General features: G+C 46.1%; 1 protein-coding gene across 3 annotated transcripts in view; it reads right to left on the reverse strand.

Moving 5' to 3' along the window:
• The window catches only part of NDRG3 (NDRG family member 3), a 68,974-nt gene that overhangs the window by 9,090 nt on the left and 42,689 nt on the right, over window positions 1-17,195 (reverse strand). For all 3 annotated transcript variants that reach the window (XM_075108598.1, XM_075108597.1, XM_075108599.1), the window contains 6 exons: window positions 4,562-4,667; window positions 3,750-3,870; window positions 3,163-3,225; window positions 2,772-2,832; window positions 1,002-1,088; window positions 423-479 (listed from right to left, as the gene is read on the reverse strand). In XM_075108598.1, coding sequence (XP_074964699.1) covers window positions 423-479; window positions 1,002-1,088; window positions 2,772-2,832; window positions 3,163-3,225; window positions 3,750-3,870; window positions 4,562-4,667 — 495 coding nt within the window. The remainder of the gene's footprint in view (window positions 1-422; window positions 480-1,001; window positions 1,089-2,771; window positions 2,833-3,162; window positions 3,226-3,749; window positions 3,871-4,561; window positions 4,668-17,195) is intronic.

The following is a 17,195-nucleotide window of genomic DNA, read 5'->3' on the forward strand; positions in this document are numbered from 1 at the left end:
GTCGAAGAGCAGAATGCAGCAGTTCAACATCTGGACACATACAATATCTGACTGTCATTTCCCAGCTGATCTGTGCTCTACCCACATCCCAAATGCTTCCATGCTAGCTACACAGAACCAGAGGCCACTTGTTTCTGCAGACAGTTGCCTGGGCACCACAAAGACAGGAACTCTAGCACTAGTGTGTGGGACACTACTTCCTTAACATGTCTGGAATCTGGAGACAGTTAGGGCAAGCATGAGGATACATGTGCTCCCTGCAGCATGTGAAGCCCTGATGTAAGCTTGCCACACAGAGAAGATAATACTGTCTGTGGCAACCCTTATTTGATGGACTAGAGCTATTTCAGAGTAGGTATGTACAGAAGTTATAGCTCCATGTACAGTTGCATGGGCAATATTAACACCTGCTGGGTACTTACGTGGCCAAAATGATGCGCCAAGACAATATCCACTATGTTGGTTGTCCAGCCTGAAAACTGAAGAGTGACCATGAATGAGGAGGGAGAGTAATCAGAGTAAAGAAAGTAACAGAGAAACTATTCAAGTGATAAACGAAACAAATGCCTGAGGCTTGGGATGGGCGTGCAAGGATCCAAAGAACCCTGTGCACACAAAACACACAGCTGTCCAGAAACTTGGCACCCTGAATAACTGCAAGTGGCCTGAATAACAGAATAATTACAAGATCCATTCAACCTCAGCCAAATGAAGCCTGCAAGCATGAGTACTAAATCAGAGGAAAGCTGAGCGCTCAATAGCCACTCTTCTCCAAGCAGTTTACCAGGATTTCTCATTCACATACAATCACACCCACCCCTGCTCCTACAGTAGAGGCCGTACTACACACAGACCCAGAAGGCAGCAGGGACAGAAAAGAGATTGTAGAGTTTTTGCCATAAACTGACAAATTCCTGTACTCTGTCTTTTTTTTTTCTTATTCTACACGCTGTTCATTAAGCACTGTGCAGAAGAGATGTGCAGGGGAAGGAGAAACTCACCTTGGATGCTGCCCAGTCAATCCAGCCCTTTGCACATGGATCAACATTAATAAGAACGAGTCCCTCCACCAGGTCGGGGTGGCTGAGCTGTGGGAAGAGAGCACAGGCACACTCAGATTCAGCCCACACGTCGGTCAATGGCAGGTGCAGCAGCTGGAAAGCTTCTTGCAAGACAAGAGTAAAATGAAGACTAAGTGGGGAGCTTCTTCCGTGCCGGGCAGTCAGCTTTTCAGAGCCTGGCCCAAAGCTGGCTCCCAGCTAGACCTTACCCAATTCAGCAGTTGATACTTGAAGGACTGACTGCTCACACAGCGCCTGCAGCCTGAGCAGGCCTCAGCAGTGTCTTCTGGTGACCCGTGCCTTTGGTGCTGCCACAGGTCCTGCTCAGGCTCCTGTGTATTACAAGGCTGTGAGCAGTGGCGCTCTCTGCTCCAGTCTGGCACCTCCAGGAAGGACCTGGAGAAACTTCTGTGCCGGAAGAGTACCTCCCTTCCACTCCTCAAGGAAAAGGTAGTCTCCCAGTGGAGATGTGGCAAAATGGCATGATTTGGCAAGTGGCACAGGAGTTGGTGCCGAGGCCCCACAAGCTCCTGCAGCTTGAGCACAGGCCTGGGAAGCTCGTGCTGCACCCGCCTCACCAGAGGGCACCCCACTGCCCACCCCAGCCCGCAGACACCCCTTCCCCTGCTCCAGCCTGGTATCCCCAGCACCCTGCAGTTCACCTTGACGGGCGTGTGTGGGGAGCAAGGATACAAAATACTTTCAGAACTGCTTGCAAATACAAACCCAGCAATCCAACACACCCAGAGAACTTGGAGCTCTAGGCTCAATCCACAGCTGAAAATTTACAGCAGTTCTGCTCCATTACACAGATTAGCACTGGTTAAGCAGAAGGAAACAGCTCTGTCCACAGCAGGAAACTGTCTGCAACCCAGGCAACATGGCAAGAGCTTTCTGGCACTTAAGTGAGCTGAGGCCAAAGGCTTATTTTCAAGACTGAAAACTACACAAGATACACAAGGCAAGGAACAGAGCAAACACCAGTGCCTCACACTGCCCCAGGCTTAACCCTGACTGGAGGAAATGGTAAGCAAAGAACTTCTTGTAGGAGGGGCAGCTGCATAGTAAAGTGGCTTTAAGAAGCAGTAAGTGGCCTAAATCATTGGCAACTCTCTGCACAGAACAACTTGAAGCAACCTTTACTGAGAATGTGATATTTCTGTGTTTTTTTTAATGCTATCTCTGAAAGACTCAGGCAAATTCCTGGGCTGCTAAACTATGTCCACTGATTTCACATGCTTATAAACACTCAGCTAGAGAGAAACATAGAAGTAAGTACCAAGATAAAGCTAGCACTCTCTTGTCAAAGGGTGGAGTGCAAAACCTACTTCCTTCCAGTGAAAAAGCACATTCCTCATTAGCACTGGTTCACAGCACATCACCAAATCAATTTTTTGGTGTCACAGACAATGAAAACAGCATGCAGTAATGCAGCCAGTCTTTGTGAAGACATGAGGCTGGATATTCTTAGCAGCCAAGATGGACTCTGTTGACTCAAAGACATCACATTATCATCTTTCCACATCTGGAGTAGCTTCAGAGTAGCCTTGGCTGCTCTGATTTAACCATCTGAATGCGAAGTAGCTCTCACACGGCTCCCTGCAGGTCTACTGTAATTACTGCTACTTTGCTGGTGCCCCACAAATGGTCTGTTTGATCAGTGGAAGACCACAGCTCATATAAATCACAAGAAAATGAAGAGATACTTACTGCACACCTGCTGAGGACATAAGCGCCAGCTCCCAGTCCAATCCCAATGAAGCTTTTCAGGCTGAAATATAGGCATTTCACAATCAGCAAGACTAATTTAAGTTCACAGCTGAAGCATCCCTAGAGGCAAAGCCTTTCCCCTCTCTGCATCCAGCTGCTTGCTTATGGTTCATTTTCAAAATAATCCAGCAATGATGCAGCAGCCATAAATTGTCTCATGTGGCAGACAATGTTCCCAGCATAAGAACCAGACAGGGTTACACAGGTCAGAAGATGCTCAAGCCTCTTGGGACAACTCAGTGAGCATATCACATGTTGCAAGCAGAGATAGAGGTAGGTGCTGGAATGGCTGTATACAGCTGGCTCACCCTGTTTCCTTTCAGAGACTTACTTCAGGTGCATCAGAACAGTGGGCAGCATTTCAGCCAGTTCATCCATACTGGGATACTGGTACCTGAAAACCAAGAGAGACTGAAATCGAAGCACCTCCAAATACAGCCTGACAGAGGTTACCTTCCAGTTCTACCCAAGGTAGGAGAGACACGGAACATCCAACAGACATGTGCATAGGTGATTATTTTGCAATGATACTGTATAGTCCAGACAACTGCATGGATCCCATCCCTCAGAGCAAGACACGCAGAGCTGTGGTTTTTTGGGGCAGTCAGACTTCTGTGGGAGGATGGACAGACAAAGCAAGGAACACAAGCTAGGCTGCAGTGTGCTGGGCTCATGCTCAAGCCAGAGAGCTGATACCAGAGGTCACCACTAGCAAGGGCTTGACCCGTGCCTCAGTAATACGAGAGCTCCCTGAATGCCCCTTGGGAAGCCGCCTCATGTTCTCTTTTCCTCTGCTCCTGAAAGCTGCCTCCCACTACACTCAGCCTGGCAGTCCCAGTTGGCTTAAACTGGGTGCTACCTCAGTCCAGACTGCAGTCCAGACCACATCTAGAACAAGGGTGTCTGCAGAGCTCTTACCCAGATGGGAACGGGGGGGCTCCTTCCTGTTGGCCTGGTGCATCCACATGGCACACAGCAAAATGCTGAGTGATCTCTTGCATGTCTTCAAAGTTAAAGAATGCATTAAAACAGGATTTGTCTGCAACAACAAAAAAAAGAAATGAGACATTTCCTGAAGTTTTATTCCAACCCACCCTCCAAACACCATGGCACATGCCTGCATGAGCCCACCCCGCTGCTGAGTCTGCGGGGTAGTGGGTGCTGGGAGATGCATGCTGCTGTGCCCCACTGACTGCAATGCAGCAGCAAGTCCTAGTGAAGTAACGGCCATGACCAGAGGGCAGGCAGACAAATGACACCCCAGCATGCATGCCCAGGAAAACAGGGCCTTGCAGCACTTGGGTACTCACAGTACATACTGAGGAGCACCTGTGTGAACATAATACCTGCTGGGTGGGAAGACAGGTGGAAAGAGCAACTGAGCCCAATACAAAGATTACACTACTTCTGCAGCCTTGTAGAAGGGACTTGCTCACCTGCCCAGCACCTAGGGAACGGATGCCTTGCGGCAGCTCTATCACACAGTGCAACAAGTCAGATAAAGCACTAAGTGTGGTGGGTGGACCTATTTCCTCCTTGGCCCTACCTTTTAAGGGCTGTTGGAATGGACAGGGGTGTGCCACATGTTCTCTCTCCTGCAGACCTTTATCTTTTTACCCTGGAATGACCTGTCCCATCTTAGCTCCAGGCCAATCCTACTGGTCCCCACATTCAAAAGCAAATACCATAAACAACCACTTTTTCAGGGTCCTGGGAATGCAAGGGCTTACGGTTGAGGCCAATGTCATGATATGTGAGGATGACAGGTCTGTTTCCCTTGGGTGTACCCCTCATGGTGACATGGACCACTCCAAAAGCTGTCTCAATGTCATGTTCCTGCAGAAAGAGAAGGAGCCTCAGTGTTAACGTGTGCTGCCTGCACTTCAAGGAACTCTGAGGGCCAGCAGCAAGGGCATCATCCACATTTTAATGCTGCTCTCCTACCCACAGCTGGTGGCTTAGTAAAGCTGCTGCAGTCTGCAACCCTGTCAGACCTCTTTCCAACTACTGTCAAAAGCAGGTTGCTTTTGTATAGACACGTGAAAGGTGTGGGCTGTGCCTTTCTGTGACCAAGATCTCATTTCAATGGTCTTTCGTGACATTCCTGCACTGTAGCAGAAGCTGGGTATCACGTGTCCATCTGTCTCTAGGGGTTCGTCAAATCATGAAGCCAGGTCCACTCCCACAGCCAAGCTTTGCTCCCCAGCTGCCATTCCTCTCCCTGCAACCCACCAGCCCAGAAGTCTTTTCAGTGTGCCTCCAGCCCACACCCCTGAGAAAGTCCTGTCCACAAGCAAGCTGGTGTGAGGGGACACAGCAATGTCCAAGAGGCTGGCAGCAGTACATGGTTTCCCCTGGGAACCACGAACCAGAAACAGCATAACACAGAGCAGGCAGATGGCTGGGACAACAAAGAGACCCAAGCTCTGCAAATCCAGTCACTGGTTGCCTGGGAGGTTAGACCCATCCACAGGGGAGCAGGTGGCAGCTTTTCCCTTCAACAGCATTAAAAATGAAAGATACAGATCACTCTCCTGGGCTGCCTGTCTACTGCAGACCCACCTCGGCCATTTCTCCACGAGCCCATCAGATCTTGACTACACTGCTGCATTGAGGTTTGCTGCAGCTTGGCCCACAAGCCCTGACCCGCCACCCCAGGGAAGGCTGAACACTCTGCCTTAACCAAAAACTTTTTTCCCTGCTACCAGGTTTGCTAATGTGATAGTAAACCACCCATAGGCTCCTCCAGCAGCTGGCAAAGATACAGGAGGTTATGCTTGTTTCCAGCTGGGTACCAGTGGAGCAGTTTCATGACCTGTTTGGTGATTTGCCAGCAAAACTACGCACCTTTTCCCAAGCAAAACATTGAGGGCTTTTTGCACTGTGCCTTGCATAAGAGAGCAAGGGGACCATGAGGTCTCTGGGTACCTCTCCAATACTCATCCAGTGCAGAAACAGAACCCACAACCTCACAACGACAAACACAGAAGTGCCCATGAAGTCATCTGAGTTTAACTAAAATAGCTGCAAACACATTTAGACACACACTGATCTGAGATAACTACAGACTTTGGAAAAGCTGCGGAGATGGCAGCATGGCTGGGTACACAACGTCATCTTTAAGTCCTTTCTATCGTCTACAGAAATGAAAGACATGCTCTGACTTATAGACACTGTAAAAAGCACCAATTATTTTCCTGATATTAAAAAAAAAAAATCTGCTTAGGGAATAGCCTTATGGTTCAGCCTGAAGACAGGACATTACAACCTCAAAAACATTTTTTTCCAGTAACTCTAAAGTGACTAGACCAAATACAGGACAGGTGAGAGTACCTGGCTTGCAGCACATCAGAAATTCATCTCGTCCCTCCTTTCTGGGCACTCCCAAGGGCTGGCTGAGGGCCAGAGTGATTTAGCTCTTGCAGTGAAAGACCCTCCTCCCCCCAGCTGTACTTCTTTTTGGGGGCCTCACAGCCTTTCCCCTTCTCCCAGAAGCATGGCAACAGGAGCAAGCTGCCACAGCAAAATCACCCAAGGTAGCCTGAAGCCTTCTCCAGCCTGGCTTTGAAGAATAAAAAGACACCTCAGACAGCCCTCATCCTCAGAAACGGGCTGGGTTTTACTTGCATGCAGCTGTTGCATTGTACACATGGAGAAGCTGGAGCACCTACGAAGCAGAGTGACTTGCTGCGCTAGATGCAGGCAAGAGAATAAGGCAGGTGAGGTTATCCAGCCTGATGCTCACCTGGTGCCCTCCCCCTTAGGAGGGGACTGTGGGCCAAGGCGTCCTGCGCAGGTAGGAAACAACAAGTCCACGTGTGCAAAGCAAGTCTGGGTCCACGCAGCAGGGCTGCCTGCCTGCCCTTGCAGCAAAGGTGCGCAAGGAAGCCTGGGCATAGCCTCCATCTCCTGAGTCTCTGAGAAACCACCAGGCTCTGCCCCTTGCCCATCTTCTTGGCTCTCCGGGCTGCTCTGCTAACCTGGGCAAAGTCCTGTTTTGTACTCCAGCAGGACGTGTTGTGCAGCCATAGCAGTGGCTGTCATTTTAGCATTCTCCAAGTTCACAGCTGTTAATGAGTCCTTTAACAAAACTGGCAACTTTTGGATGAGGCTGCAGGTAGCAACTGGCAGCGCACACGGCTGAAACAGCAAAGTGCAGCAAACTCATGGAAGTGTTAGGCAAGTGCCAAAGCAGCCGGAGCTCGCAACCCCCGGCTGCACTTTCCTACCTACCTGAGCTAACCAAGTGGCCAACTGCTGTTAAAAGCAGGTCTCTCTGCCAGCTCTGGCAGTTGTTGATCTCTTCCATAAGCAGCTTTAACTCACTGATCTGGCAGGAAATTATCTGGCTGCTTTTTATTTTCTTTTAATCTTACATTGTTAGATTTCTGCCAGGTCAATGAGTTAAGAAGCTCACAGAGAGGTCTGGCAAATGCTCGTTCTGGCTCAGAGCCTGATGGGAGTGCATGGGTTCACAGAATAACCCTGCTCGGAGCACGAGGCCGGTTAAACTGACTCACTCTCATAAAACTGCACCTCCAGAGGACTAGGGAGGGTTTTCTAAGCAGCAGCAAAAGGTCGACTACGAAACAGAAGCACAAAACCCAAACTGAGCCAACAGCGAGAAAAGCACAGAAATCAACAAAAGAGCTGATGATATTGGAAGAAGTCAGCAATTCCAGAAGTCTGGAATTACATTCAAACTTACTGCTAACATCACACGTGCTTCCACTAGGCAGAACACTAGACAAGTCACTGGAAACAGAAACACCCTCCTCTCTTCAGAGCTTTTGTTCAAGCACCTCAATGTGCTTCACGCTGCAATGCCCTGCATTTTTGTCTTCCGAAGCTGAGCTTGGGTCTTAGCTCTCTAGTGGGGAAGGAGAAGGGTTTCCTTGAGCTAGAAATCCATCCCTGCCCTCCCACTTACTTTGACTTTGCAGACTGTGTAAACTGCGATTTGGGGAAATTAGATAGTTTGTTGAGAAGGTTTTTCATGTCACTACCGGGCACCAGCCCAATCTGAAGGGTACTCACTCACACCTTGCTACTCCTTCAATCACATTAGTGATTCAAATACAGGGAATGTTGACTGAAGATGGAAGCAACTCGAGAAATCTCATCTTTAACAAATCTCAGTGAGTAGCACTTTAAAAAATTTAAGATGCTAAATCTGCAAACTTCTTACTCTGCCCTGTACAGTGACAAAGCCTTAGACTGGGAGGGCTTAAGGTTATTTCTTTTTCTTCTTGTGAGCTCCCAGGCAAGGTGGAAATCCTCCTGGGAAGCGGCTTCCCTCCTCTGCTTCCTCTGGTTGAAGTGTTTTACTTTTTTAAGGCTTTTTCCAAGTCCTACAAAGCAAGCTGCAGGCACTACATTCAAGATAAGAGTTACTACATTCACTTTTTTTAGCTACACATTGCAACATCATGCTGATCTCCTTTTCAAGATTGCCTGGTTTTACCCCTAGTTTCCCTGCAAATAATTCTATGTCCGTTTTTCCACTGAACTTTATTGTCTCTGAAATTTGCCCTGTAGCTTTAGGGCTTTTATCTTGACCTATGATTGCAAAGGACAAAAACATTTTCAGACATCACACAATTACAGCATCCATAACTTCCTCGTCACCTGCTTTTCTCCAGAACAGCGCTCTCACATGTCAAAGCTAAAAAGGACAGCATGAGGCAGATGCTTAACACAGAGCTTAGGTACCATGCTTAAGATGCCAACAACAGTCTCTACACTTACAAGACACAACTGCTACCTTGAACTGGCAAAGAAAAAGGTATCATTTCAGTACACCATTACTGGTTTATTACTCATCCAGGCATGGAGCAGAATAATCCAGCTACGATGGGTTACCAGAGTACTCAGTGAGCAAACAGCAGCTTCACAGGCTGCACCCTCTGCCCTTGCTTTCTTCACATCCTTGTAGATACACCTTCCCTGCCAGTAACCCAGTGAGATGTCCTGCCTTGTCGCACTGCCTCCACAACCACTGCCCACCCGCAATCCTGCATATTCCCTCCTAGCATTTGCCCATTGCTCATGTAGAAATGTAGTGTTGCAAAGTATCAGACACTCGTCATCTTTCTTCTCAGACACTGGCATGCTGTGTTTCAGGCCAGCTTTGACACATTGCAGCAGCATAGCTTGAATGGAGATTCAAGGATTGTTACCTCGCAGCTGTCTAACTCCAGCTATGGTCTGAACACTGATCTGGCCCATAGTGCAGGGAAGCAGTGATAGGAGAAGGCAGGTGGAAAAGATGTGGCCAGGGAAGAGCCAGACTTTAAATGTTCAGTCTGCAAAATAAGGTAGATGAATGTGAGAGTTGATGATGATCTGCAGTTGGGTTTTGAAAAGCTTGATAAAATTTAATTTTCACTTAGGGACTGGAAACTATCAGAGGTTTCTGTGGAGAGATTTTATCTTCTGCCCTTATTTGTACAGTAAGTAAAAAATAAACAGCAGCTGCAGACAACCTGCTATAAATGGGAACTCAGCAGCAGAAGCAGCCTCAGTCTTGTCAGCCTGCTCTTGCTGGCCACAGGCATAAAGGTTGTGATGCACACATGCCAAACAGCAGCGTGCTGCTGGGGAGAAAGCAGAGACATGAGCCTGTGCAGGCAGCTACTGCTGATACACTCAAATAAGCTGGGAACCATCGCTTCAAAAACTAGCAGTTCCCGCAGGGCACAGAGAAGAGCAACGATGGAGGAGGATCAGGAGGTACAGAGACCACCTGCAGCTGGTCAGACAAAAGGCCCAGCCAGCCTCCTAGTCTAAGAGTGTATGCTTGTGGAAAAATAAAATAGAGCAAGCATGTAGTGATATTTCTCAAACACTTGCATCTTGTAGCAGTTTCCCTTAATTTTCCCAACCTCCAACAATCTGTAGGTTAAAGAGACTTTGACTCTCTCATCTGAGAACTGGGCAGTCACCCCCTGCTACCTATGCCTCTGGCATCTGCCTCACCTGTGACCAGAAAAGCCAAAGCTTAAGGATGTGTGGGGTGAAGAACCACTTTATTCCCCACCTTGTGTCTGCTGGTTTTGCAGGAGATCCCCCAGTCCTTGGTTTGGAAGAGGAGAACAACTGATCCCACTTCCATAACCCACAGCACTGATGACCTAACAGCTTGTTCCCCTTCACGTAACCCCTTCTGGGCTGATGTGCTCTCGACTATCTGGCCAGTCCTGGCACAGCAGCTTTTTTTATGACCTGTTCTCCAAAACTGCTCCATTGTGCTTTTCCTTCCTGAGACAAGAGGGCTGGCAGAATGTCAAATACATGTAGGCGTGCTGTGGATTTACACGGTAGCACAATCAGGTCGCTTTGTTCTCTGTTCCTGATAAACAAGAATTTATTTGCTGTGTTGAAAGCCATGAGCCCTGAGCTGACATTTTCACTCATTTCTTGCAATGTTAAGGCCTTATGCCTCCGGGTTATCAGCAGCTCTGAGCCCACCCTTTTATAGTCTACTGTGGAATGGTTTTAGTCAATGTGCATCACACTATGTGCACCCAAAGGCAGGTAAAGTTTGTCATTGCACCTTCCATCACTTTTTCCAGATGATTTAAAAGCAGATTTAAGCAGCAGAGGTCCCAACACAGACCTCTAAGGTGCTCCTCTACTTATCTCAAGCAACTGTGAAAATAATTGCTGGGGTTCTTTCTTTTTTAATCAATATTTCATCTGTGAAAGGACCTCTCCTCTTGCATGACCACCTAAGTCTCTTAAGACATATGTCTTAGGACCCCTTCTGGTAGGGGGTCTTGTCTTTTGGAAATCCAACCATCAACTGAATTGCCTTTATTTGTACGGTTACTGACTCCTTCAAAGAATCCCAATTTACAAAAACCACATTGACCCTTTCCCAATACTTATCCGTGCAATTCATCCACTATACTCCTTGCCAGTTCTATCAGTCTGTCTGGTACAGCAGGTCAGTGAATTCTCAGAACTCCTCTGGGATCTGTTTTAAAAATTGTGTTACAGGTGAAGCACTGCAGTCCTTGGGCACCACAGCAGCCTCAACAGAGAAGCATAGTCTCTCACTAAACAACTGAACTATTTCATTCTTAAACTCATTTAAAACTCCTGGGTTGATGCAACAGGCGTTGCAGTTTAAAGCCGGGACCCTGCTGACTCCCCACAAAGAGCATTCCAGCATGGAAACCTCTGTGAGCTGCTCCATGGCAAGCTTGTGCGCAGAAAAAATAGATTTAGTTTTTCTGCTACAGCTCAGTCTTCCCTGAGCTCTCCTTTCAGAGCCTGACACAGCCTTAGCACTCTCCAAACTCACACATGGTTCTATTTCTGATGGTTTGAAACAGGACTGTTTTTTTCCCCCCCTTTGCAAGTCAGCTCTCAAAATCCCCCTTTGCCTGCTTTGTTCTGTCAATATATTTAACTGCTACAGTTTGTAACCTTTTCCATTTTCTCCAGCTTTTTGAAAAATGCTTTTTTGTTTTCAATAGCCTCCATGCCCTTCTGCTTAGTCACGCTGGCTTCTCTGCACCATTTCTCATGTCTGCTGTGATAGATGGGGGCATTTGCTCTCTGCTTAGCTTATTTTCAATAAGCTTCTCAATTTCTGTGCAGTTCTTGTTTTCAAGTTTTAGTGCAAAACCAGTGAAGTTTTCTATGTTTGTTTTTGGGTTTGTTGTGTCCGTCCATCCGTCCCCCCTCCCCGGATGTTGACCTGGAGCACATTATGGTTCCCATCACAGAGCATGTCTCTGAAGACACTGTTTTGAACACATTTCTCTGCCTTTCTCAGAATCACGACAATGACGCCTTCTCCTCCCTGGGGCTCCCTAACTTGTTGCTCCATTGAAGTTTGCAGCCTACATGGAATACTGGTGTCATGTTCCACAGCCCCATCTGCCTAACTCACACAGGGCAGCTGAAGCTTCCTACTCTTGTTCTGTATCCTAGCCTTGTAGCTTCTCCGATCACCATCTTGGGCACTCACATAATTACAAGCAAAACAAATTTCTTACTTGGGCCTGGGATTTCAGTCTAAAGGGAACCTAAGGTATTCACTGACATTAGTTAGAGCCAAATCAGATCAACAAGCTTCCTTTAACATCCACCTGCACCCTGTACCACCACCTGCATCTACCTTCTCCTTCCTGTACACTGTATCCAGGTATTAGTGTTCCACTGTCAGTGTCACCAAGAGGGACCTCAATTCTCTTCTGTGATCTCAGACAAGAATACAATAACCACTGGCAGAAGCAAAACAAAACTGAGATTTTGAGTGCGCCTTTTGTTACGGATTGGCTGACTTGAAGAAATGCTATCCAAAAGAATACTTTGCTTGTCCCTCTGTCCTGCCCCATGCCCAGTGAGCTGATGGTCTCACGGAAACCTGTAAGTGGGAGTGCAGGGCTGCGTTTGCTGTCCCACTACATCGGGAAACCACAGCAACTGACCCTGCAACCACAGGATCCTTCCATTTGGATGGAAGGTAAGCGCTGCGAGTGCACACACAGTGGCAGAAGCACCGACTTGCCTTAGCTATACTGTTGAGATATACTCTAAGGTACGGGTTGGGCAGAAAAGCAGACAGCAGCCAGAGAAAGGCCACCAATGCTACTAACCATCGCTGACAGCCCTGTGATTTTTGCTATATGCCTTATGGTCCCAGCTCCTGAGAATGCCTGCTTTTAGTTAGAGCCCTACGCTTTAGAAAATGAGATGTGTGTGAACCATAAAGGCTCGGACATCAGGAGGTGATAATACACAACCCAACAGCAGCTTTAAAACATTTGAGATTAAACACAAGCAGGAACTGCTGGGAGGTATTCCAGGCTGGGGGTTTGCAGAGGGTCAGACTAGACTGGGACATTACCCTATTTGTCCTTAAATCTTTGAATGATTCTTAAACTGAGGAGGAAAACACACACCCACCTACGACTGCTGACGTCTCAATTTACTGATTATGAGAAGTGGGTGCATGCCCAGGTGGCAAAAGGTTCAAATGGGGGAACCATCTCTGACTGCCAGCCTCTGTCTTTGGCCAGAAAGGGAAGCAATGACAGTGCCACTGACAAGTGCCACAGAGAATCTCCCATATTAAGAACAATATTTCTAAGTGAGGGAATGTGGCATCCAACAGCAGCTCCAGAGGTGTTAATGCACTGAGCTCCAGAGAGTCCCAGGCAGCGAACAGAGGTACCTGGGTGCCAGACTGCAACGGTCCAAATTCCAGCCACGCTCCCTCAGCTCCAGATCAGAGCGTGATCCAGAGCTTCAGTTTTAAAAGTCTGAAGTAAACCATTTTTTTTTCACAGTGGGAATAACTAATGATAAGAATTCATACTACCAGTGCTTTTTACAACTAATTTATTAAGCTTCTTTTTTGGCATTACCAGATGAGTTTTACTCCCAATGTGAAGCTGATCAAAGTTCAAAATTAATTCCTTGGAAAAACTGAGAACTGATTTAATTTGGAGGCTGACATAAAGAACGCATCTGTGAAATCCCTTCAATTTTTTTTTTAAACTTGAATCTGCTAGAACACAGAGCAGCAAGGTATCTGTTGCTCACATTCTGTTCAAGCTTGTCAAATGTCTGTACTAGCAGAGGACTAGAAACATCCCAAAAAAATCATTCAGCTTAAGGACACTCAGATCCTGGTTCACCTAAGGCAAAGAATACTTCCACTGCCGCATTGCTGTGAGATGGAGGACATGCAGATTACTCAGGTCAGTTTTCCCCCTTTTCCAGTGACACTGTAACTACAGCCATTATATACCCTGTGTTATCTTTGCCAGTCTTGGCAAAGGTGGAAAACAATTGCAGCATGCTCCTCAGGCAAACTACCGCAGCTGTTAACCATGGCAAGATCAGAGATTCCAATGTCTTGCCTAACAGCTGCCCTCAAATTTCTACACATTACTAAAAAAGACAATACTATGACTATTAGCTAAGAAAAAAAATATTATAAGACTGTAAAACATCACCATCTGGTAACTCTTACCATTACAGTACCACAGACCTTAACGCAATTGCAAGGTAAGTGCTTACCACGTCCTCTCTGTGCAAAACTAGTCTGGAAATAGTAGAGCTGAAGGAGACAGCTGCGTGGGAAGCAAGCCTAAATCAGTTCTAAAGCAAGATCTTGAACTAAATTATTCATTTCCATACAGAGCAGAAGTTTATTAATAGAAAACACAAAATGATCTATGCAAGCAGGCAATGGTTGCTAGTACTTTGTGTAATTGTATTAAGTCTTAAATTAGAGAAATGCTGGGTGAGAATCCAGAGCAGCATAAGAACCAGGTGCGTAATCTGGTTACACAAACACAAAAACATCAGGGGACAAAGGTGCTGCGGGGCTATCCCCAACCTATTGCTGTACATACAAACAAGCCTTTGTGTGTTCCTGTTCCAAAGGCAGGCAATGCTGAAGGACAGACCTAGCGCACATCTGTAACTCTTTCTAATGCTCCGTGTCAGCCAGAGAAATGGCAAGTCACCAAAACACAGATTCTGCTAGCGAACAGATACCGGCTCTGCAGCCAAGTAAACTGAAGTCAAGTGACCTGCAACAGGAGTACAGCCAACAGGTTGGGTTTGTGCTCCCAAATCAGAGATTACGAGCTCCTGCAACACCACAAATTGAGACCAATAAGCAATTAATGACAACACCTACATGTTGGAGATGGAGCAAGATGTACTTCTCTATCTCCTGCCCTGCCCATGCATTACAAGAAGCAGTTAAAGCCACAACTTCCTTGCACTCCATTCAAGTATCCAACGTCATGAGCAAGGCATCCAGCACAGACTTAGGAACACATGGTGCTTCTTACTCCTGCTCCGAGGGTACATCCCCACTTCCCCAGCTAATGCAGGAATTGGACCTGCCTAGATCTATAATAGTTCAGGGTGAATTAAACCACTTGCAGAACAGCTCTCATCTGCCCAAGTCTGGCAGTGGGTTGTTTTTTTCCAGCACTCTGCACCACTATTTGGAGTCAGTGGAGCATCAGATTGCAGTCTTCTCCATGGTCTGTGGATAGGACAGGCTGATGCCTCTACTGCTCTTCCATCCACTGGACAGTGGGCTCAGGGTGCCACAACCTGCAGGCACACAGCCTTTGTAAACCTGAATCCCACACGAGGAAGATCTGAATGCCCTAATAGGCAAGGCTAAAAATATTTTGTATGACTACCAGACCCCAGATCATCTTAACCCCTAAAGGCAACCTGGAAGATAGGCCAGGGACCCAGTTTCCACCTGCTGACATGATGTGCCAAACTACATTTTGGTATCTTGCTGAAGACCACGAACATCTGAAAATCTGAAGAAGAGAAAGCAGAGCCATGTTCTGTGTCTCCAAACCTTCAATGTCCTTCGGAACTAGAACTGAGTCTAACTGCATTGAGTTACAACTATTACTGTAATTACTCATTAGCTGCTCTGATTAACAGGTGTTGTATAATGGAGGGAAACAGATCAGTCATGTTAGTGGAAAGGCACCATTCACTTCCTGAATGGAGGAATGAGGGAAATCCCTTTCTCAACCTAAAGCACATACACATCTGCTTTTCTGTAAGAGCTCACTGACAAGAACAAAAAAAGCACAAAAACTTAAGATGCCACATCTGCATAATCAGCCTCTTTAGCACACTGTTGTCACAAGCATACAGAAAGCAAAAGTAACATTTAAGTAAACCCCATGGAAGGATTGTGCTCATACATTTAAAAATAAAAATCAGGTTTCAGTCCAAGTCCAGCTAGCAAAAGCTTTCCAGAACTCAACACTGCAGTTTTACAGAAAACAGTTTCTAGATGGAAAGCCAGTGTAGGAGTAATCAGAGGAAAAGCTTCTCAAGAAATAAGAATAATGAAAAAAATTTCCAAAATAAAATTCCATTTTAATAATTTTTAGCTTTACAGTATTCATTGCTGTGATGTCAGCAGAAGTCAAATTAGTGGTGACACTGGTTTTAATAAGATTAGGGGCAGCTCCTAATTTAGTAGGCATTAAAAAAACTTGCTTTCTACATCAAACCAACTCCTGTGTTTTAATTAATTTCACTCTAGCACTTTGAACAAGAGAACAAAAGAATCCATCGTACAAATCAGATGAACAATGGTCCAGACAAAACATTTTGATGCTGGCAAGAACAGCTCCCTTGTTATTCATACAGAGAGAGCAAAACTTCCTCAAAGTGCTAATGTTTCATGTTATTTCAGTGCAATAAACAGAAGATGCTTTAAAACATCTTGTATTCAACACCACTGTGTAGTAATCACAAGCTGGCTTTAATTATTTCATTAAAAAATGAACACAGTTTCGATTCAACATCTATGACACCAGCAAATGCACATGATGGGACATAACCTCCCAATAGCAGAATACCATCTCCTACTGCACAGCAAGCAAAAATATAGATTGGGCAAGGACAAGCAAACTTTTAAAAATGCAGATGAAAAAAGCTTCAGACAAATGTACTTGTAGAAGAACTCCAAAATTGAATCAGTGAAAAAAAAGTGGCAGAAAACTCCTCACTGAGGTCTGTTGTTACTCTTCTAACATTTTGCTGTGTTTTACCCGGGCACAGGCAGCACCGAGTAACTACATATTCAATGAATTCCAGCAATGTGTAGCAAGTGTTTGTACAAGGAAACTTTAATTTCTTTCCTCCATGAGTTTATGCATGTCTTGTCTTTTCCGTTTCAGCTGAACTATGCAGGTCCTGGACTTACTTATTCCCACTGCTTCCATACCTTGTAAGCTTTCTGCAAATATTCTGCCAAATCCCAGACCCATCTCCACACCCCAGGTCCTCTTCAGCATGGTGCGTGCAGGAGAGCAAAACACTTGTCTCCCTTCATGTAGGTGGGAGGCAGCAGCAGGGAAGTACTAGCTACAGATCAGATCAAATGCTAGCTTATGTCAAACTGAAACATAATGCAGATTTATTTGGATAGTTTTACAAATGTATCAGCATATTTCTTCACTGGTATTTAAAGCAAATCACCTGGAAAAAGGGGAGAGAGACTTAGGCTAACACAGAACTTCTACTTCTCAAAGCAGCTAAAGAGGGTCTGCAAGTAATAATAAAAGCACAAGCACAGCTCTATTAACTGTCTAGGTCACCACACCATCTGTCCGTCAGCGACCCAGACCATTTAATCCACCATCTGCCTGTGAACATCAGAAGACACCAAGCCTAGATTTCATTAGGGTTCATACAGCTTTCAAGTCAAATGTAGCTCTCAGATATAGGTTAATACATTTTATTTCTGAGAATAACCTAGATTCATATTGATAGAGACCCCTAAGCCACCATGCTAGCTCTCCTTTTTATCTCCATTGCAAATGGTTATCAGATTACGTG

Source organism: Phalacrocorax aristotelis, chromosome 13 (genome assembly GCF_949628215.1).
Source record: "Phalacrocorax aristotelis chromosome 13, bGulAri2.1, whole genome shotgun sequence".
Classification (NCBI taxonomy): Eukaryota; Metazoa; Chordata; class Aves; order Suliformes; family Phalacrocoracidae; genus Phalacrocorax; species Phalacrocorax aristotelis.